Source organism: Somniosus microcephalus, chromosome 1 (assembly GCF_052327205.1).
Source record: "Somniosus microcephalus isolate GS21.2 chromosome 1, FLI_Smic_1.0, whole genome shotgun sequence".
NCBI classification, from domain to species: Eukaryota; Metazoa; Chordata; class Chondrichthyes; order Squaliformes; family Somniosidae; genus Somniosus; species Somniosus microcephalus.
Genome location: NC_140987.1, coordinates 430,084,046 through 430,111,119, shown reverse-complemented (window position 1 = coordinate 430,111,119; position 27,074 = coordinate 430,084,046). Strand labels below are relative to the sequence as shown.

At 42.2% G+C, this 27,074-nt stretch overlaps 1 protein-coding gene across 6 annotated transcripts in view; it reads right to left on the bottom strand.

Annotated features, from left to right (window-relative positions):
- Positions 1-455: 455 nt before the first annotated feature.
- LOC147125280 (forkhead box protein O1-like) overlaps positions 456-27,074 on the bottom strand; it is a 60,884-nt gene continuing 34,265 nt past the window's right edge. For 3 of the 6 annotated variants that reach the window (XM_086000483.1, XM_086000514.1, XM_086000522.1), the window contains 2 exons: positions 18,684-19,971; positions 7,563-7,979 (listed from right to left, as the gene is read on the bottom strand). In XM_086000483.1, coding sequence (XP_085856609.1) covers positions 18,709-19,971 — 1,263 coding nt within the window. In that variant the 3' untranslated portion in view covers positions 7,563-7,979; positions 18,684-18,708. Of the gene's footprint in view, positions 5,607-7,562; positions 7,980-18,683; positions 19,972-27,074 lie in introns of those variants that run through there. The other 3 variants (XR_015079927.1, XM_086000504.1, XM_086000496.1) reach the window with 3 other exon arrangements.

Below are 27,074 nucleotides of genomic sequence, written 5' to 3'. Positions count from 1 at the left end.
TACGATTAACTTCACTACCCTGATTAGGATGGTTGATGCTCGCGCATTTGTATGGACATCAAGCACCGGCTAGGCTCACACGAGGAATGGGCATTTGAGTGTTGTGCCAGAAGGTTAGGCCCGTCGGTGGAACTTTACCTCAACAAGAGTCAGTCTTCAGGACAGGAGCAAAGAAAAATCGGGGAGGGGGGTGGGGGAGCGGAAGAAAAACTAGAAAGAGGTCCACTCAAAGATTTGTAGGTTTTAATTTTGAAACAATAATTGAGGAGGAAATATGGGGGGGGGGGGAGGAGGACCCAATGGAAGTCTTACCAAAATGGTTCCAGAACAGCCAAGGTTGGTGCTGACCAATGCACAGGTAGTACATTTAAAAACAAAACCAGATGAAGTGGTCTTCTTCATGAAATGAGAAATATTTCATACAGTTGACATCACATACGGTATATAAACACATCACACTTGCATAAAATATATTTTAATGTTACAAACCCCGTGTACCAAAATAGTACCACATGGAACATTTGCATGAATGTTTTACAGGTACAGAATACTCAATGCACAATTTAAAGAAAAGACTGCAGAGCTAATTATGTACTGAAGGATTTTTATGCAGAGCTCTGCAAACACCATCAACCAATATACTGGCAGATCTCATGGAACTTGCTGGTTATTCAACAATTTAACAAGTAAAAGGAAAATGTTATTGTCAAGATACACTTTATTGTAGAAAATCAAACACTTTACATTAACAGATTATAAAACATATACTCTTAACAAATTGCAAACTGTGTGGTTACCTTCCATTTCTTTACTTTCATTCTCCCTCACCCATGCATTGTCATCCAGCTGAGAGAGCAGGACAGCAAAGCCTCATTTGCACTCCACGCCTCACCAGAAGATGAAATTATGGTTAGCTGCGTGAACAGACTTTGGAGGAGGACACTCTTTTCCATACTCACCACAGGGGGAACTTTCTATGCAAGAGTCCCGCTAACATTATTCTGTTACAACATAAAATATGGGGACAAGAGGGCACCAATACACGCCAGTAACTGTACATATGTGTCTCTCTATTATAGGATTACGCAGCAACTGTTTAATGGTTCTTTTAAAACTAATAAAAGAGGCTCTTGGGGGTTTCAGGATAGCACCAGTGGTAGGACTTACCTACATGCTGCATGTAGCTTACCACCCTCCCCCTATGTAAAATACAATTTAGATCCCTAAACTTCTCCTCTTTCTGCCCCAACCCTCAATGTACCTTCTATAGCCAAAGAAAAAATAAAACTTGTTTCCAAGCATCTGTCAATGGCGTAATGCTAGATGTGCGAAAGCAACCCAGGTGTCTGTCAGCTTCCAACGTTCTTTCCTCGCCCTCAAAATGGAGAAAACCCTCAGCTTCTGTTCAATATCATCCCCAGATCAAAGGCTGAAAACTTGCAGCACAAGGAAATTGTGGGCATGAATCCACATCCTGCACCACCATGCAGAGTACCAAATGCACCTTTCTTTCCACAAATAACTGAAAATCTGTACCCTTTCAGAACTGTATGCATATACAAATGGGATGGATACCCTCAGGGGGAGGAAACTAAGCCTAACTTTGTTATCCTGCATAATGAACACACAAACAAAACAAAGTCTACAAAGATCTATGGGAAACATCTACAGAACCAGTTTAAAATGTTTCATTTAAGATTCAAAACTTAAAAAGATACTTGAAAGATACACACTGAAGCTACAAAACTACTAGTTATTAGATGCAGTACAACTTTATTTACAAGCAAAATCTAAAGTGAACAGCTTAAACCAAAATGGGACAAAAATGTAGTACTGTCATTTTATGTATTTTTGTTTTAAAAAATTACAATCTGCAAATTAACTTGATCTTTGTAAACAAAATGAATCTGGCACACTGCCTCTTCTGCAATAGTCATATATGATCAATCTAAATAGTAAAAACAAAAAACACACTTTCTTTGTGCATTTTGACACGAGCATATATTCAGAATCACCCTGAGAGGTAAAGGCAGATTTACGTCGAGCATAAGAGAAGAGGTTTAAAAAATATATTTGTTCCCAGCAACTAACTTTAGTGTTTTTGTGGCACATACACCAGCTCTTAACGGTCTCTAATCCCCGATAGAATAGTTTCATATAAACACAAAAAAAAAGTTGAGAGAAAAATATTTGAGTGACTGAGGCAAGCAGAGTTGGGAATCAATAGTGACGGCATCCACTGAATACTCCTGTGCTCAATCTCTGGGCAACGCAAACCATCACAATCTCAGCACGTCTGGCAGTAACCTGCAGCACAAAAGCACAGAGCGGAAAATATCCGTCAACTGAGGCTGGTGTACCACAATTGTCTATTAAACAAACAAACAAAGTCATTAAAATGAGGGCAGTAGGATGCTCCTGTTTACCTCAGCTGCTGGCAATTTCTAATGGAGGGTGCAGGTTATTTCTAAGGCTGGTACTGGCTTGCCACAGCACTTCCTCCACAACGAAAGGCGGGATACCCATTTACTTCAAAGACTCATTTTTTTGTTGGTTTGGTAGGAAAAGGAGACAAAATAGTTTTTAAAGTTGTAACTCAAGCCTCAAATAATTTCTGGAAATTGCAAAGGGGTGGGGAGAGGGGGAGAGAAAGAGAAGAAAAGGGGAGTCCTAGAATTTCTTTCTAGGATCCTTCTTTAAAAAAAAACTGTTTATCAAGATTCAAGAACATTAGTGCTGGGGAAAGGAACAATATTCATTTTGAATACCCAATGTCAACACCAAACACTCGTAGGTCAGATACAGAGTAAAGCCTAAATAAAAGTGCCTCATGTTCAGAAGAATACCCCTACTCACAAAGAATGATACAGTATTCCCACACCAGACATCTATGGCCCGAGTTAGCTTCACAATTTAGTGCTAAATTAGAGGGGTGTTTTGTGCTGCAAGTCCATGCCGAACAGGAACAGATCAACACTACCCAAAGTAATTCATGAAGAATCCTTAGAGCCATCCTAATTTCCATTGTGGCATTTACTCTCATGACATCCAATACATACAATAAATGGTATCTGCCAGTATCAAACAGTTAAATAAATCATATCACTTTGGTTCGAATCACATTGTAATTTCATCACTGCTCAATTCAGGTTCATAATTTCACTCTCGATATATACTGCATTTTGATTTTGCACGTAACAAAAGAATGTTAAAAAGGAGTGTGTTTCAAGGAAGTAATGAATACAATCCAGGAGGGTGAGAGCAGTTTAGGTCATCTGAACACAGACGTGCCATATAAATAGTATGTATATATGGCCACAGTACATAAAATTAGCAGTCATCAATAAAGATTGTTTCTTGATACAATGTGCAGTGATTAAGTCACAAGTCTTAATCCTTCAGTGTGAACATTATCACGCAATGATGAGGGGTGCACTGGCCTTGTGCAACTGCACAGAGAACATTCGCCCAGAAATACAACCCAATCAATCCCATAAACTTCAGAGAGTGTACATTATTAAAGAAATACTATGGAGTCCTAGGAGTGCCTTCAAAGCAGTGGTCTCATTTCAATATATGGTCGACAACTATAAACTGCTCAAGTTTCATCCTTGCAGTTTATGAAGTCATATGAATCCCTCAATGACCTATAATCACGCCTGGGTATCTACTTTATTCTATGCAACCTACTCTAGATAGCATGCTGCAAATGTTAAACTGTTGTTTATAGTTCAGATAACTGCTTCATGATCTGAACAAAGCTATTTTTTCATCTTATCAGAGTTTCCTCAATCCAACACGTTTACTTCCTCCTTTGCAATTGCTGACATTAGTGTGACATATATAAACTTCTCTCCCTTTAGTTAATCAGCTAACAACTGTAGAATAGCACCTTTCACAACCCAAGGACATCCCAAAGCGCTTGGAGGCCAATGAAGTAGTTTAAGTGTAGTCACTGTTTTAATGTAGGGAAATGCAGGAGCCAATTTGTGCCCAGCAAGATCCCACAAACAGTAATGTGATAATGACCAGATAATCGGTTTTAGTGATGTATAAATATTGGCCATACCGGAAGAACTCCCCAGCTCTTTTTTGAATAGTGCTTTGGGATATTTTACATCCACCTGAGAGGACAGATGGGGCCTCAGTTTAACGTCTCACCCAAAAGACAGCGCCGTTAACGGTGCAACATTTCTCAGTACTACATGGGAGTGTCAGACTGGATTGTATGCTTAAATAGAAGCCATGATTTAGGAAGAAACCATTCCAAATTTCAGAGTGGAAGGAGTTTTGTTATATTTATGTAACATTTACAAATAACTTCCTAAATTTGAAGGAAAAAGATTCCCAAATTTGAGAGATTTTCACACTATTTCCCCTAGATTAGGCAGGATTACACTGTCAAGCCAATATCTTCCAAGTGATACAACATCTCCCCCCTCCCCAAAAAAGTGAAGCACAAGCTATCTAACAGAATTTCCAAATTCACTGAACAGATTAACTTTAAATTCAATCTACTAAAATGGAGTGGTGGTTGTGATGGTGGGGGGGGGGGGGGAAGACGTGGCGGGGAGAAAGAGAAACATGTTCACTTGTTAGAATCAAAAGCAGCCTGTATAAAGCAGATTAAAATTAAATCACACTATAGCTTTGTATCTCATGGTTTTGTTGTTGGTTTTAAAATGTAGATACTATTTTACAGACTAGGAGTATGACTGGATTGGGTTGAATGTCTTGGCAATGCAGGACTATTCTAGATAGGCTCCAGTGTTCCAGAAGGAACCTAGGCTCTCAGTCTTGCTGGAATACATTGCACATTTCACCGCCCCCACCATCCTTATTTACAAACAGTTCTGGCTTTTCTCAATCTCAGTTGGACACAACATATACGCTGAACACAACCCAAGGTGTCAGGGAGGAAGGGGGATAATCTTCAGTATGCAAGGTCTGTGGTGTTTCACTTCATTGGTGATCTGTCCAACACAACGGCTTGAGTTCAATTACTCTTATTTTATTCTCGTAATCTTGTGTCTCGATTTGACGTGGTCGAGTTATTCTCTTGGAGATCCGGTTTGAAAGACATCTTTCCTTGTAGTGTTTTAACATAAGCCCCAAAGGAAAAGCTTTGCTACATATTACTGTGCGTGTCTTTTTTTAATGTTCTGTGCTTTAAAAAAATGTCGAGAATGTCACATCTATTCAACTGTTAGGATCCTATATATTTGCACTCTTATTTTCATAATACCAGATCACTTCACCAAGAGGAATCATAGGGCAGGGGAGAACATGACAAAAATAAACAACCCCATCAGTGTGTACAATTCCTTCCGAGAAGTTCTTTGCAATGTAATAAAATAAGTAATTTTCAAATGGACAGCGTTGGCACAATGACATTCCAAAATCGCACCAAAAGGTTGTTTAGGATCTCTTTCATGCACCCTGGAAATCAAGAGTGCCTGCCAGAGAGAAAATGCCGCCTTGGATGAATTCATCGTACACGGTTGAATATTGTGAAGCTGGAAGATACTCAACTCCTGGATTACTTCAAAATAAAACATCAATTTGAGAAGGGGGGTGGTGAAATCAGCTGACAAACCGCAAACCTGCTACAAAAAAGAACACAGAGTCAGTGCATGGGAATCAAAGATTCTGCTATGAATTTATACATTTATTTTTATGAATCTTTTGCTATTTAAAATTCTACAAAGAGCAACAATGCTTATACATGTAATTTTCCACAAAATGAGTTACTAGCTCAGCCGTACTGCTGTGGGGAAGCAACCAAGTGAAAGCGAGGCACTTCCTCACAGAGAAAAGAAGGAAAATGAGAAAGATAGAAGGGATTCCATGAGCGGCACCTTCTGCATGATGTAATATAATGGTATAGTCAAAGGCTTGGGAGCAGGTTCCCGATCCATCCTTTCAAGCAATGACTACACATGGCATATTTGCCGCAAGGAACCCATCGCACAAATTCTACTAGATCTGAGCCACACAATGGGGCAGAAATTCGGATCGGGGGCTTGCCGCGCGTGCAAGCCCCCGATCTGCACTTACCCGACGCGCCTGCCGTTCACCTCCAGGGACGCCTGGAATTCCTTTTTGAAAGAGAAGAATCCCGGGCAGCATCTGACGTCACGCCACCCAGGAGTGCAGCCAGCACGAAGCCTGGAGCGCGCTGTGCAACTGAGACACGCCCCCTTGAGGTCTCAGTTTAATAGGACACGCCCCCAATGTTTCCCACAAGCTGCAAAGCATTTTTACACGGAGAGCAGCATTTCAAATAGGTTTTTGGTATTTTTATGAAGCTTTTGGTAACTTTTATAAACTTTTAAAAACGTTTACATTATTTTGAAGAATCTGAAGTAGTTTTAAGCAGAATTAAAGCAATTTAAAAAATTTTAAAAGCCCTGAAAGCATTTTTTTCATTCCATTTATTTAATTAGCAACGTCGTCGTCATACGTGTCTTCACACTGTTCCCTTTGGGGAACTGTATGAAGTGGTGGAAGGATTTATGGCCGTGATTAACGCTCCTTCCGTGACCGTAACCATCTTTGTACCAGCCATTAGGGTGGTTAGTCCTATGGCAGGAGGGTTTTACGGGCTCCCACAACCTATAAGGGGGGGGGGGGCCACCCACACCCACAAATATCCCACTGGATGTCAGCCCAGAATTTAGAGCCGGAGCTCCGACTCCACTTGCCGGGACTGTCTGGAGCGGGGTTCGAAACCCTACCCCGTCTGGCCCAGCGGCGGGGATCCTACCGCTACACCAAAGGCCCACTCCGCTTAGCAACGTGAAATGGCTGGAATGAGCACAATTCACGGCATTAAAAGAACTCACAATTGAACTGATGATGACCTCAGCAATCTCCTCAACGAGGTGGAGGCGCAGCGCCTGCTCATCATTGGTAATGAGAAGTCCAAGGCGCCGCAAAAAGGACAGATGATAGCTTGGTCTTTCAAGTGGCAGCATAGGGCTCCAGTCACGGGGAGGGAAAAGGCGCAGGAAACGTATGGGTGTCACCTTTTGCGCGGAGTGGGCCTTTTGCGTAGCGGTAAGCATCCCCGCTGCTGGGCCAGAAGGAGTAGGGTTTCGAACCCCGCTCCAGACAGTCCCGGCAAGTGGAGTTGGAGCTCCAACTATAAATTCTGGGTGGATATCCAGCGGGATACTTGCGTCCGCGGGTGTGGGTGGCCCCCCCCCTCAGATGGGTTGTGGGAGCCCGTAAAACCCTCGCGCCATAGGACTAACCACCCTAATGGCTGGTATGAAGATGGTTATGGTCACGGAAGGAGCGTTAACGTGGCCAGAAATCCTTCCACCACTTCATACAGTTCCCGAAAGGGAACAGTGTGAGGATACGTACGACGATGACCTCTTGCGCAATGCACCTCCTTGGACCCTCAGTCGCAGATGCGAGGGGGCAAATCGTGCAATTGTTAAATTTTTCATTTTATTGACATGTAAAATGTTGTGTTTGCTGTTTTCATTGAAATGTTTATTTGTGACTGAAAGGATATGTAACCTTTTCCTTTAAACAGTGCAACCTGGAGTCAGTTTGAGAAAAATCAGCAACTTTTATTGGGGCCAAAGTTTTTTTACAACAACTATTTGAAAATTAGAACATAGCTAGTTTCCACCTTGAATGTCTTTATTGCACTAAGAAAACAGAAAAAGTCACTTTAAAATGTTAACACATTTTTTTCTGAACTATTCATGTTTACAAATGTTTGAAAAGCAGGAAATAGCTAGTTAACATTTTAAAGTTATAAACTATCTACATCAAAACTGACCCTGAAAACTGTTTTATGATGCAATAAAAGTTCACTGCTTCACTTTAAATTGTGTCTGCTCCTTTCGTTGCCTTGCGGGGGGAGGGGGAGGTACAAGGCGCCACTAGCTCGTGAAGGTGTTGGCTACTAGCAGTTCCCGGGCATTTTTCTCGCTCACAGGCCTCCTGCTTACACAGACGTCCTGGCAAGGAAGAAATGGAAAGAGTTGTTAAAGTAATTTTAATGAAGTGACTGGCTAGAAAATCACCCCGGCCTATGGCAGGAGAAACGCGTTATCGTCTTGGTAATACATCATACCCGCCTGATCAATTTCACAGCCCGAGATGATTTTCCAATGGCCCAGTAATTCCGTTCCAAACGCGTGAGTACGGTCAGGGTACTCACGCGTCTGGCCGGAGGAAATGCCGGTTTTCAGCATGCACAGCGCATGTGGGGAAAACTGGCATTTCCTGTCCTGTGAACGAAGGGGTTCAGAGGCAGAACGCGTGCGACTGCACAGGCAGTGCCTGCGCAGTAAAATTCGCCGGTTTCATTCATGCTTTCAGTGAGGTTAAGTCCTTACAACTTACACATGAAAAAAGCATGAGTACAGTTGCTCCAGAGGAAGATATATTTTATCGTGGAGCTTCTGAAAGGCAATATTTTTGTTTGGGAAAGGGAGGAAAGTTATTTTAAGAAATGCTGAGGTAAGTTTTAAAGTTTATTTTTGTTTTTTAAAATGGGTTTTCAGTACTGTAGGTAGAAGGAGCAATTGTGGCTATGTGAATTGAATTTGCTGTGTTTATTAAATGTGAAAATGACTCCATTTTTAAGAAAGAAACTTTTCATCAGTAATATATTCTTTTAAGTAATTATGTATGTATGACTATATATTCCTTTGCGTATATGTATGTATGTATATATTCCTTTACTTATGTGTATGAGTGTATGTATTTAATTATGACTTTCAGAGAAAGTAACTTATTGGAAAATCATAATTAAATACATACATTCATACACATAAGTAAAGGGATATATACATACATACATATACGTAAAGAAATATATACGGACATACATACATAATTACTTAAAAGAATATATTACTGATGAAAAGTTTCTTTCTTAAAAATGTTGGAAATGTTAGAACAGTCATTTTCACATTTAATAAACACAGCAAATGCAATTCACACAGCCACAATTGCTCCTTCTACCTACAGTACTGAAAACCCGTTTAAAAAAAAAAAAAAATTAAACTTTAAAACTTACCTCAGCATTTCTTAAAATAACTTTCCTCCCTTTCCCAAACAAAAATATTGCCTTTCAGAAGCTCCACGATAAAATATATCTTCCTCCGCAGCCTCTGGAGCAACTGTACACATGCTTTTTTCATGTGTAAGTTGTAAGGACTTAACCTCACTGAAAGTATGAATGAAACCGGCGAATTTTACTGCGCACGCGCTGCCTGTGCAGTCGCACGCGCTGTGCCTCTGAACCCCTTCGTTCAGAGGACAGGAAATGCCGGTTTTCCCCGCATGCGCTGTGCATGCTGAAAACCGGCATTTCCTCCGGCCAGACGTGTGAGTACCCTGACCGTACTCACACGTTTGGAACGGAATTACTGGGCCAATAGTTCCCAGCTGGAATATGTGTACATACTGCACCAGTATCCGATGCAAATCAGGCTACTGGTTCCATAAAAAGGCATCCAAATCACTAATAATCTTCTATGGACAAGTACAATGTCTGTGCACTGGAAAGATAAATTGCCAAGAATCAATTAATTAATTCTCAAACTCCCACAGTAATTGTTGCAATCTTAATAAATGACCGTAAAAACTTAATATAAAGCCCATAAGCCAAGGCCGTAACTTGATCAATTCCCTCCATAGCATTGTTCCTCCCCCGTCACTGCAACCTCCTCCAGCCCTACGACCCTGAGAACTCCGTTCCTACAATTCTGGCCTCTTGTGCATCCTCGATTTCCTTGGCTCCTCCACTGATGGCCGTGCCTTCAGCTGTCTAGGCCCCAAAATCTGGCATTCCCTCTCTTAACCTCTCTATCCTAAGTTAAGATGCTCCTTAAAACCTATCGCTTTGACCAAGTTTTTAGTCACCCATCCTACAATCTCCTTGAGGCTTGCTGTCAAATTTTGTCAGGTAACACTCCTGTGAAGCTCCTTGGGGCATTTTACCATATTAAAGGCACTATATAAATGCAAGTTGTTGTTGTTGTAATAAAGGATGAGAAAAGGTCATAAATAATGACAGCAAAATCTGATATATGGGTTTCCAAGAGCTAACTGAACTACTCTGTTGGATTACAGCCTATAACTTCCTTCCACATAGCCATCATCTTAGAAAGTTACACCACGGAAGGAGGCCATTTTGGCCCACTGTGTCCGCGCCGGCCAACAAAGAGCTATCCAGCCTAATCCCACTTCCCAGCTCTTGGTCCGTAGCCCTGCAGGTTACAAAATCCCAAGTGTACATCCAAGTACTTTTTAAATGTGGTTAGGGTTCCTGCCTCTACCACCCTTTCAGGCAGTGAGTTCCAGACCCACAACCCTCTGGGTGAAGAAATTTCCCCTCAAATCCCCTCAGAACCTTTCCTCAATTACTTTAAATCTGTGTCCCCTGGTTTTTGACCCCTCTGCCAAGGGAAATAGGTTTTCTATTCACTTTATCTAGGCCCCTCATAATTTTATACACCTCAATAAGGTCTCCCCTCAGCCTCCTCTGTTCCAAGGAAAACAAACCCAGCCTATCCAGTCTTTCCTCGTAGCTAAGATTCTCTACTCCCAGCAACATCCTTGTAAACCTCCTCTGTACCCCCTCTAGTGCAATCACATCTTTCCTGTAATGTGCTGACCAGAACTGCACGCAGTACTCTAGCTGAGGCCTAACTAGTGTTTTATACAGTTGAAGCATAACCACCCCCTGCTCTTGTATTCCATGCCAAGGCTAATAAAGGCAAGCATTCTGTATGCCTTCTTAACCACCTTATCTACCTGGCCAGCTACCTTCAGGGATCTGTGGACATGCACCCCAAGGTCCCTTTGTTCCTCTACACTACTCAGTGTCCTACCATTTAATGTGTATTCCCTTTCCTTGTAATGCATTTGGGGAGGGCTAACCTCACACTTCTCCGGATTGAATTCCATTTGCCACTGCTCTGCCCACCTGACCAATTTATTGATATCTTCCTGCAGTCTACAGCTTCCTCCTTCAGTATCAACCACACAGCCGATTTTAGTATCATCTGCAAACTTCTTAATCATACCCCCTATATTAAAGTCTAGATTGTTGATATATACCACAAAAAGCAAGGGACCTAGTACTGAGCCCTGCGGAACCCCACTGGAAACAGCCTTCCAGTCACAAAAACACCCATCAACCGTTACCCTCTGCTTCCCGTCTCCGAGCCAGTTTTGAATCCAACTTGACACTTTGCCCTGGATCCTATGGGCTTTTAACTTTATGACCAGTCTGCCATGTGGAACCTTATCAAAAGTCTTGCTAAAGTCCATATACACTACATCAAACACACTACCCTCCTCGTTACCTCCTCAAAAAATTCAATCAAGTTTGTCAGACACGACCTTCCCTTAACAAATCTGTGCTGACTATCCTTGATTAATCCGTGTCTTTCTAAACGAAGATTTATCCTGTCCTTCAGAATTCTTGCCATTAATTTTCCCACCACCGAGGTTAGGCTGACTGGCCTGTAATTACTCGGTCTATCCTTTTCTCCCTTTTTAAACAAGGGTACCACATTAGCATATAAACAGGTTATTTTATTAAAATCCTTCAGTGTTCAAAAGGGTAGAAAATATTTATTGTAAAAAAAAAGGAAATTATATTTAGATTTATTGGGAAAAAATGAAGACGGATTTCCTGTATTTAAAAGGGTGATCTTGCTTCTTCTGTCCCTCTCACTCAGTTTAGCTGTCCACATATCATCTTTCTTTTGTTTCTCCCCTCATTCCCTTCCTTTGCGACAATGTATCACATTTGGCATGTGCCATCTCTGCCAAAAACAACTTTTGCTAGAATACTCAAGTTTTCAACTCAGCATCTCCACTAACTGGAGCTGGCCGAGACCCTTAACCCAAGACTCAAACTAACAAGCCTGGTCACTTAGAGGTGCATTAAATCCCACTTGCTTCAAAAACACGACTACTCCTACAGTGCGTGGTTTTCACCAACCAGCAACAATGACAACTTGCATTTATATAGCTCCTTTTAACACAGAAAGCATCCCAAGAAGCTTCACAGAGGAGTGAGGAAAAACAGATGCTGAACCAAAGGAGAGATTAAGGGGGAAGCCAACGCTGGGTAAAAGCTTTAAAGGAGGCCTTGAGGAAAGGGAGAGGGAGAGACAAGGATTTAGGGAGGGGATTTCAGACAGAGGTAGTTGAAGGCAAAAAGTTTGGGAGATGAAGGAAGTTATGAAGTTGGGGTGGGGGGGGGGGGGGGGGCGCAAGACCACGGAGGAACTTAAAACACAAGGCAAATAACTGTTTTAAGTTTGAAGCATTGGGGACTGGGAGCTAATGTAAGTCAGCAGGGACAGTGAAGAGGGACAAGTGGGACTTGGTGTGTGAGAAGAATAAGGGCAGCAGAATATTGGATGAAGAGGAGCTTACATAGGATGGGAGGGCAGCCAGGAGAGGATTGGACAACCAAGGTATGGGTGAGCATTTCAGTGGCAAATGGACAGAGGCATATTGGTGTTATGTGGGTGAAAGTAGGTGGTCTTTGAGGTAGAGAGGATAAGGGATCAAAGGTTCAGCTCAGGACTGAACAGGATGCGGAGGTTGTCAACAATCTAAGATAGTGGCAAGGGTGCAGAAACTGTACTGAAGGCCAAAGAAAGTGGCTTTGGTCTGCTCAATGTCTAGCTGGAGGAATTTACAGCTCATCAAAGAATAGATGTCATAAGCAATCTGACAGCGGAGAGATGGTGGAGAAATTGGGAGAAGTTGCACAATGTTAGTGGTGAGGGTAGGGGAACAAGAGAAAGGGATTTAAAGAGGTGGTTGGTAGCACAAGAAAGGCGTCTGGGGTAACCTTTGCCCTGTTGTTTTGGCAGTGGACTGCAAGGCCCAATCCAGCTTGATGCAACCAAGCCAAATGCAGCAATGGATGGTTAATCCAGTTGTGTATCAAACATGCTCAAGTTTGCACCCCTTTGACTTGAGGACGCGATGTTTGGGACTGTACCAGGAAAATTACTGGGATGGTAGACGGTGAAGGTTTTATTGGAGAAGAGGGCATCAAGGTGGAGGTGAGGGACTGGTTCAGCAAATTAACAACTGTACAGGTATTATGGGGAATAGAGGGCCAAAGTAGGTAGTTCGGAGTACGTGAGCACAGCTGTAAGCAACTTTGGGGGGGGGGGGGGGGAAAATCACAGAATCACAGAAACCCCACAGTGCAGATAGAGGCCATTTCGGCCCATCGAGCCTGCACCGACACATATCCCACCCTATCCCCGCAACCCCACATATTTAATCCCCCTAACACTAAGGGTCAATTTATCATAGCCAAGGAGGAGAAGAGATTATTTTCCAGGGACAGATGCAGAAGGAAATGAGGTTAAAGAGAGGCAAGTGGATTTGGATGGTGAGTGATGCAAAATCTTCCCTGCCTCAGTCAGCAAAAAAGGCAGTTTAAAAAAAGAGTAACATGAATTTTTTTTTTTTTTTTTTAAAGTATTAAAGACTTTTTTTGAGTCAATTCCAATTTGTAGGGATTGGCAGCAGCAATTTTTCCTTACATGACAATTCAAAGAAGCAGCCAAATACGATGGAGGCCATTTTCTGAGCTGACAGGAACAAAGACACTCGGTTCAGATCCAAATTGTGCCCAATCCAAAACGGTTTTACTCACTGAATTGGTATAAGTGATCAGGTTCAGTGAGAAATATTGGAAATCGATTATTCCCAACCCACAATTTGCAGGTAGCCAACAGACTTGGACCAGAAGCAATCCTCTGTGTCTAGTACGATTAATGGCAGCAACTGTGGTACAAAAATTAGAGATCACTTCTTCCCGTCCAAATTTAAAACCAAAAAGTAGGACTTTGGATAAACTTTCCACATCTGTGTTGACCCATTCCAATTTTAGCTAGAAACACAAATTTGGACTGGTCATTGTATGCATCCAACAACTTGTATTTATATAGCGCCTTTAACATCTTAAAATGTCCCAAGGCGCTTCACAGGAGCATTATAAAACAAAATTTGACACCAAGCCACACAAGGAGCTATTAGGGTAGACAGGAGATAGTAGAATGGGGAGGTCAGTTTTCTAATTTTGGTTTAAAAACAGAATATAATGGACCAACTGATCTTCTCCTGCCCATCAATTTTGTATGTTCGTAAAGGGCTCCTGCAGTTGGCTTGCCTAGTAAATGCACTGTTCAGTTGCACGAAGCCACACAGTCCGGTCCAATTTAAATTTGTCTGCATGGGCTGAACTCAGACAATCAGCAGTTAGGGAGACTGCAATTGACCTCAGCAACTTTGTTGGCTGGAGGGGACAAAAGAGGAAGTCAAATCAGGATCACCACTCCTGATCACTATCCAGTGGTTCTTGTTTGAGTTGGCTTGGCTCAAGAGTTTCAAGCCTACAAATTTCATTATCAATCCTCAAATGAAGAATATCCACCTGGGCACTGTATTGAAAGGCAGTTGTCTACGGAAAAAACAACAGAAAATGCTGGAAAAACTCAGCAGGTCAGGCAACATCCGTGGAGAGAAATTTGAGTTGACGTTTCGGGTCGAACCCGTCTTCATAGATACATAGATACATAGAAGATAGGAGCAGGAGTAGGCCATTCGGCCCTTCGTGCCTGCTCCGCCATTTAATGAGATCATGGCTGATCCTTTAATTCAGTATCCCGTCCCCGCCTTCTCTCCGTAACCCTTAACCCCTTTTGCCCGTAGAAATATATCTAATTCCCTCTTAAATATATTTAATGAGCTGGCGTACACTGCCCTCTGTGGCAATGAGTTCCACAGGTTCACCACTCTCTGAGTGAAGAAATTCCCCCTCATCTCTGTCCTAAATGGTTTAGCCCTTATCCTTAAATTATGTCCTCTAGTTCTGTTCTCACCCGCCAAGGGAAACATTCCTTCTGCATCCAGTCTGTCTAGACCTGTCAGAATTTTATACACTTCTATGAGGTCCCCTCTCAATCTTCTAAACTCCAGTGTGTACATCCCTAAACTACATAGTCTCTCCTCATAGGTCATTCCCGCCATTCCTGGTATCAGCCTGGTGAATCGCCGCTGCACCCCCTCCATGGCAAGAACATCCTTCCTCAGATGAGGCGACCAAAACTGTACACAGTACTCGAGGTGTGGTCTCACCAGTGCCCTGTACAGCTGCAGCAAGGTATCCCTGTTCCTGTATTCTAACCCTTTTGCTATGAAGGCCAGCATACCGTTTGCCTTCTTGACCGCCTGTTGCACCTGCATGCTCGCCTTCAGTGACTGGTGTACAAGAACACCCAGGTCTCTCTGTACTTCCCCCTCTCCCAATCTATTGCCATTTAAATAATAATTTGCCCTCCCGTTCCTGCACCCAAGGTGGATAACTTCGCACTTGTCCACATTATAGTGCATCTGCCATTTATCCGCCCAATCGCCCAGTCTGTCCAAATCGCTCTGGAGCTTCCTGGTCTCTTCCTCTGAGCCCACCCCACCTCCTAGTTTAGTGTCGTCTGCAAATTTGGAAATGCTGCATCCGACTCCCTGATCCAGGTCATTAATGTAAATTGTGAACAGCTGGGGGCCCAGGACAGATCCCTGTGGTACCCCACTTGTTACTGCCTGCCATTCAGAAAATGAGCCGTTTATTCCAACTCTCTGTTTTCTATCTGACAGCCAGTTCCCTATCCACGCCAAAACTTTCCCCTTTATCCCATGAGCCTCAATTTTCCATGCTAATCTTTTATGTGGGACCTTATCGAAGGCCTTTTGGAAGTCCAGGTACACCACATCTACTGGCTCTCCCCCATCTATTCTACCAGTTACTCCCTCAAAAAATTCCAATAGATTAGTCAAGCACGATTTACCCTTTGTAAATCCATGTTGACTCTGTCCTATCCTGTCCCCATTTGCTAAGTGCTCCGCTATTTCATCCTTAATGATGGACTCCAGCATTTTGCCCACAACTGATGTAAGGCTTACAGGTCTGTAATTACCTGCTTTTTCCCTACCCCCCTTTTTGAATAGTGGGGTAACGTTAGCTACCCTCCAATCCATCGGCACTGTTCCCGAGTCTAATGAATTCTGAAAAATCATCCTTAGTGCATCCGCTATCTCTAGGGCCACCTCCTTCAGTACCCTAGGATGCATGTTATCAGGCCCTGGGGATTTGTCCACCTTCAATCCCTTTAGCTTCCTTAACACCATATCCTTAGAGATATTGATTTGCGTCAGTTCCTCCTTTGCCAATGTCCCTATTTTTCCCGATATCCCAGGGAGGTTTTTTGTGTCTTCCTTCGTAAAGACTGACCCAAAGTATGCATTTAGTTGATCTGCCATTTCCTTATTTCCCATTATATATTCCCCCGTATCTGACTGCAATGGACCAACTTTGGTTTTCACCAGTCTTTTCCTTTTGATATATTTATAAAAGCTTTTGGAGTTAGTTTTTATATTTTCCGCCAGCTTGTTTTCGTAAGCTATTTTGCCCCTCTTGATCATGCCCTTTGCCTTCCGTTGCTCTATCTTAAACTGTTCCCAATCTTCCGCTCTGGCGCTTTTTTTGGCTATTTTATACGCCCTATCTTTGGATTTTATGCTGTCTCTAATTTCCCCTGTTATCCACGGTTGAGTCACCTTTTTAGATTTCCTTTTATGCCAGATTGGTATAAACAATTTTTGCAATTTTGTCATTCTATCTTTAAATGTTTGCCATTGTTTATCTACCTCCAGTCCTCTCAGGAACGTTGTCCAATCAGACCTACTCAGTTCCCGTCTCATGGCATCATAATTCCCCTTGTTTAAATTCAAAACTGGAAAGAAAATAGATCGCAGGCAGGGCTGCGATCGGACAAAAGAAGTGAAAGAAACAAAAGAAGTAAAAGAGCTAGACGAGATGGTAATAGGCTGAGATTAGGTGTAAAGTGTACTGGCAGGGCAGGAGATAGCTGCCAGGTGTGAGAGAGAAACAAAAGGAAAAGGGGGGGGGGGAAAAAAGGAGTGGAAAAATTACAAGCCGAGGTTATGATCTGAAATTGTTGAACTCGAGATCGAGTCTGGAAGGCTGCAGAGTGCCTAATCGGAAGATGAGGTGCTGTTCCTTGAGTTTACGTTGAGCTTCCGTGGAACAATACAAGAGGCCAAGGACCGTGAGGTCCGAGTGGGGATGGAGCGGTGAATTAAAATGACAGGCGACCGGAAGCGCGGGGTCACCCTTACGGACTGAACGGAGGTGTTCCGCAAAGCGGTCACCCAATCTGCGTTTGTCTACGGAACTGTCTCTCAGCATCTTCGAGAGAGGAGAGAGAATCGAGATGGGAAGAACAGCACACAGCTACATTTGGTTCTCCCGAGAGTCCTCCACAACTGAAAAAAGTGGGGTTATACATTAGGTATTTGGAAAAATAAATTCAGATGCATGTACTTACTAGCTTTAACAAAACTCCTTTCTTTAATTGAAAATGAGTTTTGTAATGTCAAGGCATGAAACAACAAAGCAGAACTTGACCACTTTTCTGTTAAAGAGTTTTTCTTTAAATTGATACATACTCAGCCATACTGACAATATGAAAATGCCATCACAAGCAAAGAATATCAAGTTAAAAGGAAGCACTTTGTTCCAAATATAGGTAACTGCCTTGTTCAAATGGCTTATAAATCAGAACTACTCATCAAAACCTTTGTTACAGGGCTGCTCTCCCGAGCTGCAATTAAGCCATTTCTACAGCAAGTTCTATTCATTATGTCTACATCTAAACATTACACAGAGGCAATCAGTACTGGATTGGCAGTAAAGCATCAACTCATTTTCCTTTCAGTCTGAATGTCGCCTTTTAGAAAAGTGCAGAATTAAAAATGCAGTAATTATCAATAATAATTGTACCGTATGAAAAAGAACAGCTGAAAATTGTCACTGGTATTCAGAACAGTATCAAAGTGCACTGCAGCTTGTAAATTGTAAGTAAAAAAGCAGAGGAAGAGCTATGTGTTCCAGGACCCGCGCCATATCCCTCTCTACCATTAATTCCAGTTTAGGAATTTCCCCAGTGTGTCGAGAGATTAGCAACAGATCCAAAAATTGAACTGTTCTGACTGCTATAGCAAGCAGCGTAAGTGAGGACAATGTATACACACACACCCATCACAAAGCAAAGGGGTAGGAATCCATAACATGAAAGCTTGCACATGGTTTGTGAAAAAAAGTGTGGGATTGATAGACAGAATGGAGTTCACCTATAACCTCACTTAGTGTTTCAAACAGATTGGCTTGCCAATTTGGCCAAAATCAGTCCTCTGTGTTGAAGCATTAATACTTGCAAACTTGAACTTTCAAATGCCTAGAGCCACTTCAAACCTTGGTCTGAGACAAAGAACAATTTTGCAGTAAAATCGCCATGAGGACTACACCCATGAATCTCCTTACATCCAAAAATGGTTTTTTACAGCCTACAGCTGCTTCCGTGCCCATTCATATACCTGACTGTTTGTGCAAGGGCAATATTTGTTTTGTCCTCTCTGTCTCTCAATTGCTTCTGCTGGTCCACATGCAGAAGGCAAGGTGGTTGGGTGCAAGAGGAAACCAATTGCATTGCAAAGCAAGTCAGCTATGAATACTGTGATTCATGCCCAAATCTTTAAAAATTAGACTGGCACAATTTGAGGATAAGGCTCAAAAGTACTTTAGTTACCTTCAGGTCATGCATTTGTTTGAAGTTAACTTGGCACCCAGCTACGAGAGGATGACTGTGAGGTGTTGGGATAAGACGGGTTAGTGGCAATAGGATCCAAGTTGAAATCGAGCCCTTCGTCATCCATGAGATCATGGTCAATTATGTAATCCACATCACAGTCGAGACTTTCCATGAACATATCCAAATCCAGATCTCGGGGGAAATTCTCAGGGTTCATATTCATCCCGACAGAAGAATTGCTGCTGCTGTTTGAGTTAGGAGTGGCTGGCAGACCAAGTTGCAGAGCCTGGCTTACTGGTGTCTGGAGCTGGGCCTTCAAAGTAGGCATTTGGTTTGCATCGGGTGGCAGTCCCATCATACTCAGTGTGTGAGGTAAAGCATTAGCATTAACAGACGTAGCTGGTGGACCTGCAGATTTTCCTCGTTGGCTGGCCTGGTTAATTTTTGACTCTGCAGATGGGCTGTTGAGTGATTCAATATTCAACAGCATCAGATTTTCACTGTTTAGTCGACCACCTGTCTGTGGCATTACGGGGTCAGCTTGGCTCATCATCACATCAGTATGAGTTGGCGAATCAGAAGTCAGGAGAGCTTCAAGTGTTGCAGGTACACTAAAGTGGCTCTGCACTGATGTCAGGTCAGACGGATCAAAGAAAGAGTTCCCATAGGTGGAAGTCTGTGATCCAGAGGCTGAGCTTTGTGGCCTGAATGCGTAGGTTGAGCTTTGTTGTATCAAGCCAGTGGATAATGACTGCTGGGTTGGCAACAATGCAGATGATGGGGACATGAGGTTCAAACTGTCAATGAGTTCAAGTTCTTCAATTATGTTTTCAGTTAGGGTTGATGGCAACTTGCTTGAAGTGCTGGGGTAGACCAGTGCAGAATGGAGCTCATCTTCCAGATCCTCCTGTTCTGGCATTATGGGGGACAGACGTCCAGTACTTAGCGTACTAGCATTTGAGCTTGTTCTCGGCCTAAAACTGGTCCAGGCCTCAGAGTCCTCATTGTTACGAGAGGAGGGACTTCCGGGCCATTTGGAAACTTGGGAACCAGGACTGTCACCGCTGCCCTCTTGGGCTGCTTGGAGGGCAGCCTTTTTCCGAGCAGCTCTTCCTTTGCTCTTCACAAGTTTACTGTTATTGTCCATAGATGCCGCTCTTCTCCTGGGCGACTTCCCGCTTTTCCCACCTTCAGGATTAAGTATCCACCAAGAGCTCTTCCCTGTAGCTTCATTGTGGACTCGGATGAATTTGCTGTGCAGGGAAAGGTTGTGTCGAATGGAATTCTGAAAGAATATTTTTAAAAAAGATTAAAAATCACTTAGGACAAAGTTTTAAACAGAATAGCTTCAATTCTATTGAAAGATTACACCCAAAACATTGACCCAGCTTTAATTTTCAGATGCCGATTGATCTGCTGTGTACTTTCGGCATTTTCTCTTTTATTTCACATTTCCAGCTTTCACAGTTTTCATTCAACCTCTATGAAATTAGGATTTTTTTTTAAAGCACATTAACACACCATCACATTTACTTTTAAAATGATATACAAATCATCCTGGGTTGACTTATGTTCCGAGATTATTATTTCTACCAGCAGCATACTGCCTCGTGATACTGTGACCTGCTCCAAAAACATCTCTACAACCAATGGCTGCTCTCAGTAACCAGAAAATAGCCACTATGAAGATAAAATTAAAAACTAAAATTAACACTGGAGAAGATTCTCTGTATTTTTAATGAATACATTTGCCATGGATTACTCAAGCTTTTTGCAGGTTAAAGCGGTCGATGCACCCGCAGTCGTGTGTGGTCTTTCCGGATGTAATTTTTATTCTTTCGATCTCCAGCTAGTTTACAGCCTCAAACCTGAAAAGCTGTTACTACACTTCACTGGATAGGGAAACTGCTCCGATATGTCACAAAGGAATGGACAAAGTCAACTAGTGAGATTTGTGGCAACTCTCGCGTCACCAGACAGCTGCATGTGTGGGAGTTGGCGGCTGGCCAGCAGTCGGCAGCTGTGGGAGAAATAAAGGGAAGTGTGTCCATGGTGGAGGAAGTTTGATTAAAGAACAGCACTACCCTTAGTCAGTCTGAATATGGCAGCAATACCACTCTCTCTCATTCCACGCTCTTTATTTTATTGAGACACCCCAAGTATCAGAATCTCGGCCCACTCAAATCATTGCAGCCACAGACTCTGAGCCTGCAAATAGGATGGAGAAATTATAAATCCCCCAACTAAACTAAGGGATGCAAATGTAAATCACAAACTGGTGCAGCAATGTGACAAATGTTCAAACTCCACAAGACAATGGAGATGGGGCTGAACCTAGGACTTTACCGGACTGGGCCTAATGGATGTACTCCAGGTAAAAGTACAGTGGCAGCCTGAACTCCAGCACCAGGCCACTATCAGAAGCATGGTTTGTAGTCAGTGGTGCGGGCTAGAAAAAACACTTTAAAGTCTTCAAAAACATATTTAAAAAACAGAAAATTAAATGTTATAGGGGCCAATGGAAGATACCAGTAGAAAAAAACAATTGCCATTTGTGTGCTTTCTCTTCTTACCAAATGGCTGACAGTAGAGCCTGCACAGGTGTGTGGACCATCATTATACAATATGGTAAACAGCCTGTAGTTGCCCTTCAAAGACCAAGTCAGACAGACAGTGAGGCTACAGTGTACTGGTCACCAAGACTGGGATTCAAATTGCAGTGCCTTAGTCAGGTTGTGATATAGGTATGACAGAAAGACAACCATTTTACCCCATCATTCAGGTGCATGCTCAGAACAAACCTGTACTCCCAATTGAAACAAGAATGTGGTTATTTTTTTGTTGCTGAATATTCCAACTGAGTCATCATTCACCATGCTAGATAGCAGTCTCGCCCATAAGCTAAGCCACTCTTACTCTTGGTCAGTCAGGAGGAAAAACAGTGGAACGGTCACACATCATTTCCACTGCAACTACATTTTTGCAATCCAATGTAATACATGTTATCATGTTGCAATGTGCCAAAGGATTTCTCAAACACAGTGCCCTTTAAACGTGAACTACTTGTATTCCCAAAAATGCATTTAGCTGACAGCTTAACTTGTAGGCACGTCTCCAGCACGCTAGGAACCGGAGTAGGCCATTTAGCCCCTCGAGCCTGTTCCGCTAGTCAATTAGACCATAGCTGATCTGCGACCTAACTCCATATACCCGCCTTTGCCCCATATCCCTTAATACCTCTGGTTAACAAAAGTCTCATCAATCTCAGATTTAAAATTAACAATTGATCTAGCATCAATTGCCGTTTGCGGAAGAGAGTTCCGAACTTCTACCATCCTTTGTGTGTAGAAGTGTTTCCTAATTTCACTCCTGAAAGGTCTGGCTCTAATTTTTAGACTATGCCCCCTAGTCCTAGAATCCCCAACCAGCGCAAATAGTTTCTACTACCCAATCATTTCCCCTTAATATCTTGAAAACTTCAATCAATCACCCCTTAACCGTCTAAATTCTAGGGAAAACAACCCTAGTTTGTGAAATCTGCTCTCGTAATTTAACCCTTGAAGTCCAGGCATCATTCTGGTAAATCTACGCTGCACTCCCTCCAAGATCAATATATCCTTCCCACGGTGTGGTGCCCAGAACTTCAGCTGTGGTCTAACCAGGGCTTTTTAGGTGTTCCTTTAACCTATTAAGCCTAATCACAGGATGTTTTGGTCAAGAGAAGCTCATTCCAAAGTTTACTATGTTTATAAATGGATTCCATGCTTAACATGATGCCAAAAAAAAACTACCATTTGTAGATCTCATTTCAACTGATATGCAATCGAGTCAATTCCATATTGGAAGCTCATGGCTTCTTCTCAAGGCAGATTCTTTCATGGTGTGCAGTAGTGATTGGCAGATACAAATACATCAGAATCCAATTTCATGGAATAGAGCTTTGAATACCATGACTAGTGAATGGAGAGGTGGCGAGGGAGGAAAGATGACATTATAAGAAAGGTCCACACATTTGCACCTTCGAGTTCTGCCAGAAGCAGAGACGGGCTGTTTTTTTAAACAACTCCTTTAAACTGCATCTATCCGTCTAAAAATAGGTTCACAACAGCTTGATATCATTTCATTCAGTGCGTATGTGCAGGTTTTTGGAGAGGGGAAATAATGCATTCACACATCTGCTATGGGCTGACAGAACTGAAAAATAATTCCCAACTAGAAAAGTTTCTTCTCTCTCATTCTTCTGCATCCCTTCAATTTTGAAATATTTCTCCTTCAAAATGGATAGGATAAAAAAGACAATATGAAGCGGGGGGAGGGGGTGGGGGCGGTGAAGATACACCATACCACAGCTGTTGCTACAACCACAAGGTATTACTGTTTAGGTGTTGACTTAAAGATAGTAACATTCATAAAATATGCAAATGTTTTTGCCTCCGACATCAATAGTAAAAATAGCTGCTACCACACAGATTCTACCAATTTCTCGCTTTTCCTCAACATCTGTGCACAGAGTTCGATTTTCCCTATTTATTTCTCTTGCTCCACTTCTTCCAGCTATGCCCCAAACTTACTTAGTTCCCCAAAAGCAGCAAGTTGTGCTGTGGTACAGCTTCCCCACTAGCGGCAGCCCTCTCTTTGCTCAACCGAAGGTCATTCTTCAAGCAAGAAGCTGGCCAATGACTGCTAACAGGTTATTTGACTAGAAATCCTTCACACTCAGTATTATCCTCAACTAGGGCCCAGATCCACACTGCCAGTTTTTCGCTTTGCCTTTGTGGGGGGTGGGGGGGGGGGGGGGGGTGCTGCAGCTCTCTCATGGTCACTGGCTGCAAGCAGCCGACAGTCCAGACTAATACCACCCTACATTTATACATCATTTTTGATGCAACACAACATCCAGAAGTGCTTTACAGAGGGTGCAGTGGACACTGAGCATAAAACAGGAGAGAAGTTAGATTGGTGAGAGTACTGGTACATGAAGTCATTAAAAAAAACGCATAGCATATTTTGTTTTAAACTAGAGGCATAGAGTACAAGAGCAAAGATGTTACCACAACAATGGCGAAGAGTATGGTGGGCAGTTTTTTTTTTTAGAAAAGGCACTGAAGAAAAAGCATACAGCATAGATTGTCCAGGCTACTACCAAGATGAGAACTTGCAGTAATGACAAGGCTTTAAATACTGGGACTGAAGCAGAGGAGGGCAAGAGGAGATTTAATAAAGTTTTTTAAAGTCTGAATGGTTTTGATAGGGTGAATAGGGAAAGACTATTTCCTCTAATTGGAGAATTTAATTTAGACTGCAGACCAGTGTAACAAGAACAAATGGCTTGGCAAAATTATCCCGATGGTTGATGGGAACAACATAACTTTGGTAACCTAGTACAATTTTTCCCCATGAACAAGTAACAAATTTACTATTGCCTAATCTTAACTCAGCAAATGAGAATGAACTTTTTTTTTCCCATTTCATCACAAGGGGCAGTGCTCCAGGTGATGACACTGGCTGGGATGGAGTGAAGTGGTGTGTGAAACTTCGCCATTAGTATACTGCAAAGCTGGCCCACTAGCTGCTTCTTTGGGGTTTTAAAACCCAAGACTACATCACCAACTGAAAAATATATTTAGCATACATGAAAAAGATCATACCCACACCCCTGCATTTCCCCCTATGCCATTGTGTACATCTTTGGCTGTTCGAGCAGATAGGCAACCTGTACCCAAGACTAATGCCTATGACAATTTTGAGCCTTGCAAATAGTGTTGCACGAGTAAACTCAGGCAATGTTCTTGATGAATTTCACTGCCTCTCCTCCAGGGTGACTGATATCAGAGCCTTGCTCTATTTAATAATCAAAACGGCACAGTTTGCACTCCGACACACTAGGTTGGTACAACCTGGGAGGAGCGAAGACAGAGCGAACCTGATCGTGGACTAGAGTGGAGGCAGGTAAATAAAGAGCGTGGGCGGAGGCCCAAACTCACTGGGAGGAGCGAAGACAAAGCGGATCTGAGCGGTAACAGTATATTCAGTGAAATTAAAAAAAAGTGACATCACAGGACAGCGGGTAGGTGATTGGTTGGTGATTACAGCTTTTTTTTTTAAACTCTCTTTCGGTTACTGTGTTAAATTAAGAGCTGGGAAAATATAACTGCTATACTTGAACTAGATTAACTAATTAATAAAAATAATTGATTGAATAAAAATTGTAACTAATTAAATAATATAGGGTTAGATAGAGATGGCAGGGCAGGTGGTGTGTCACAACTGCAGCATTTGTTTGGGGAGACCAGCAAGATCCTGAGCAACCACATCTGGCACCAGTACTGGGGAAAGAGGGAGCTGTTCTATTGGGACGGGCTCCACTTAAACTGGGCTGGGACCAGTGCCCTGGCGAATCAAATAATCAGGGCTGTAGATAGGGCTTTAAACTAAAAGCAGAAGTGGTGGGGGGGGGGGGGGGGTGGCAGGGGAGAGTGGTCTATGAGGAGAAATTTAGAAATCTAAAAGAAAAGTCAAGGCAATAGAGCAGTGTAGCAATGCGGGTAAAGATAAGCAGAGTGTAATAGGAAGGGACAGAGAGTTTAACGGTAATAGTGCATCAGCAAATAAGGTGAAAGCAGGGAATAATGGTTAAAAAGTTAAAATTAAAGGCTCTTCATCTGAATGCACAGAGCAGTCATAATAAGATGGACGAATTAGTGGCACAAATAGAGATAAATGGGTTTCATCCAAGAGCCATTAAAGAGACGTGGTTGCAAGGTGACAAAGGTTGGGAACTAAATATTTTGGGTGCTTGACGTTTCAAAAAGATAGGCAGAATAGGGGGGGGGGGTAGCCCTGATAATAAAGAATGACATAAGAGCAGCAGTGAGAAAGGATCTTGGCTCAGAAGATCAGGAAGTAGAGTCAATAAGGGTGGAGATAAGAAATAACAAGGGGCAGGAAAAACTGGTGGGAGTAGTTTATAGGCCCCCTAACAGTAGCTATGCCATTGGACAGAGTATTAATCAAGAAATAATAATTGTGGGGGACTGTAATCTTCATATAGACTGGGCAAATCAAATTGGCAAAGGTAGTCTGGGAGACAAGTTCATGGAATGTATTTGGGGCAGTTTCCTTGAACAATACGTCGTGGAACCAACCAAATACAGCTATTTAAGATCTTTCATTGTGTAATGAGAAAGGGTTACTAGTAATCTCATAGTAAAGGATCCTCTGGGGAAGAGTGATCATAATATGATAAAATTTAACCGGGTTTGAGAGTGACATAATTGAGTCTGAAACTGGAGTTTTAAACTTGAATAAAGCCAATTACATAGGTATGAGGGACGAGTTGGCTAAGGTAAATTGGGAAATTAGATTTTAAAAAGGTATGACAGTAGATAAGCAGTGGCAATCATTTAAAGAAATATTCCAAAATTCTCACGAATATACATTCCATTGAGAAATAAAAACTCCACAGGAAAAGTGATCCATCCATGGCTAACTAAAGAAGTTAAGAATAGTATTAGACTAAAAGAGGATTATGTTGCAAAAAATTAGTAATACACATGAGGATTAGGAGAGCTATACAAACCAGCAGAGGATTACCAAAACATTCTTAAAAAAGGGAAAAAATTGAACATGAGAGTAAACTAGCAAGAAATATAAAAACAGATTGTAAGAGCTTCTACAAGTATGCAAAAAGAGTAGCAAAAGTAAGCATTGGTCCCTTAGGAGGCCGAGATAGGAGAACTTATAATGGGGAATAAAGAAATGGCAGACACTTTAAACAAATATTTTGTATCTGTCTTCACAGTAGAAGACACAAAAACCTTACCAAAAATAGTAGAGAACCAAGGGGCTAATGAGAGTGAGGAAGTTAAAGTAATTAAGATCAGTGGAGAAAAAGTACTCGAGAATCTAATGGGACTAAAAGTCGACAAATCCCCTGGACCTGATGGCGTACATCCTAGGGTTCTAAAAGAGGTGTCTGCAGAGATAGTGGATGCATTGGTTATGATCTTCCAAAATTCCCTAGAGTCTGGAACAGTACCAGCAGATTGGAAGGTAGCAAATGTACCACCGCTATTCAAGAAAGGAGACAGAGAAAATGGGAAACTACAGGCCAGTTAGCCTGATATCAGTCATCGGTAAAATGCTAGAACTCACTATTAAAGTGGTGGTAACAGGGTACTTAGAAAATCAGAATATGATTAGGCAGAGTCAACATGGTTTTATGAAAGGGGAATCGTAATTGACAAACTTAGAGTTTTTTGAGGATGTACAGGAAACTTTGTGCTATCCGGAGGTGAGCTATCCGGCAATCTGGAGCCACCGGCAAAAATCAGCAGCCGTTTTTTATTCTTTGTTTTTTTTGCTTTGTTTGAACAGTCAAGCTGTGCA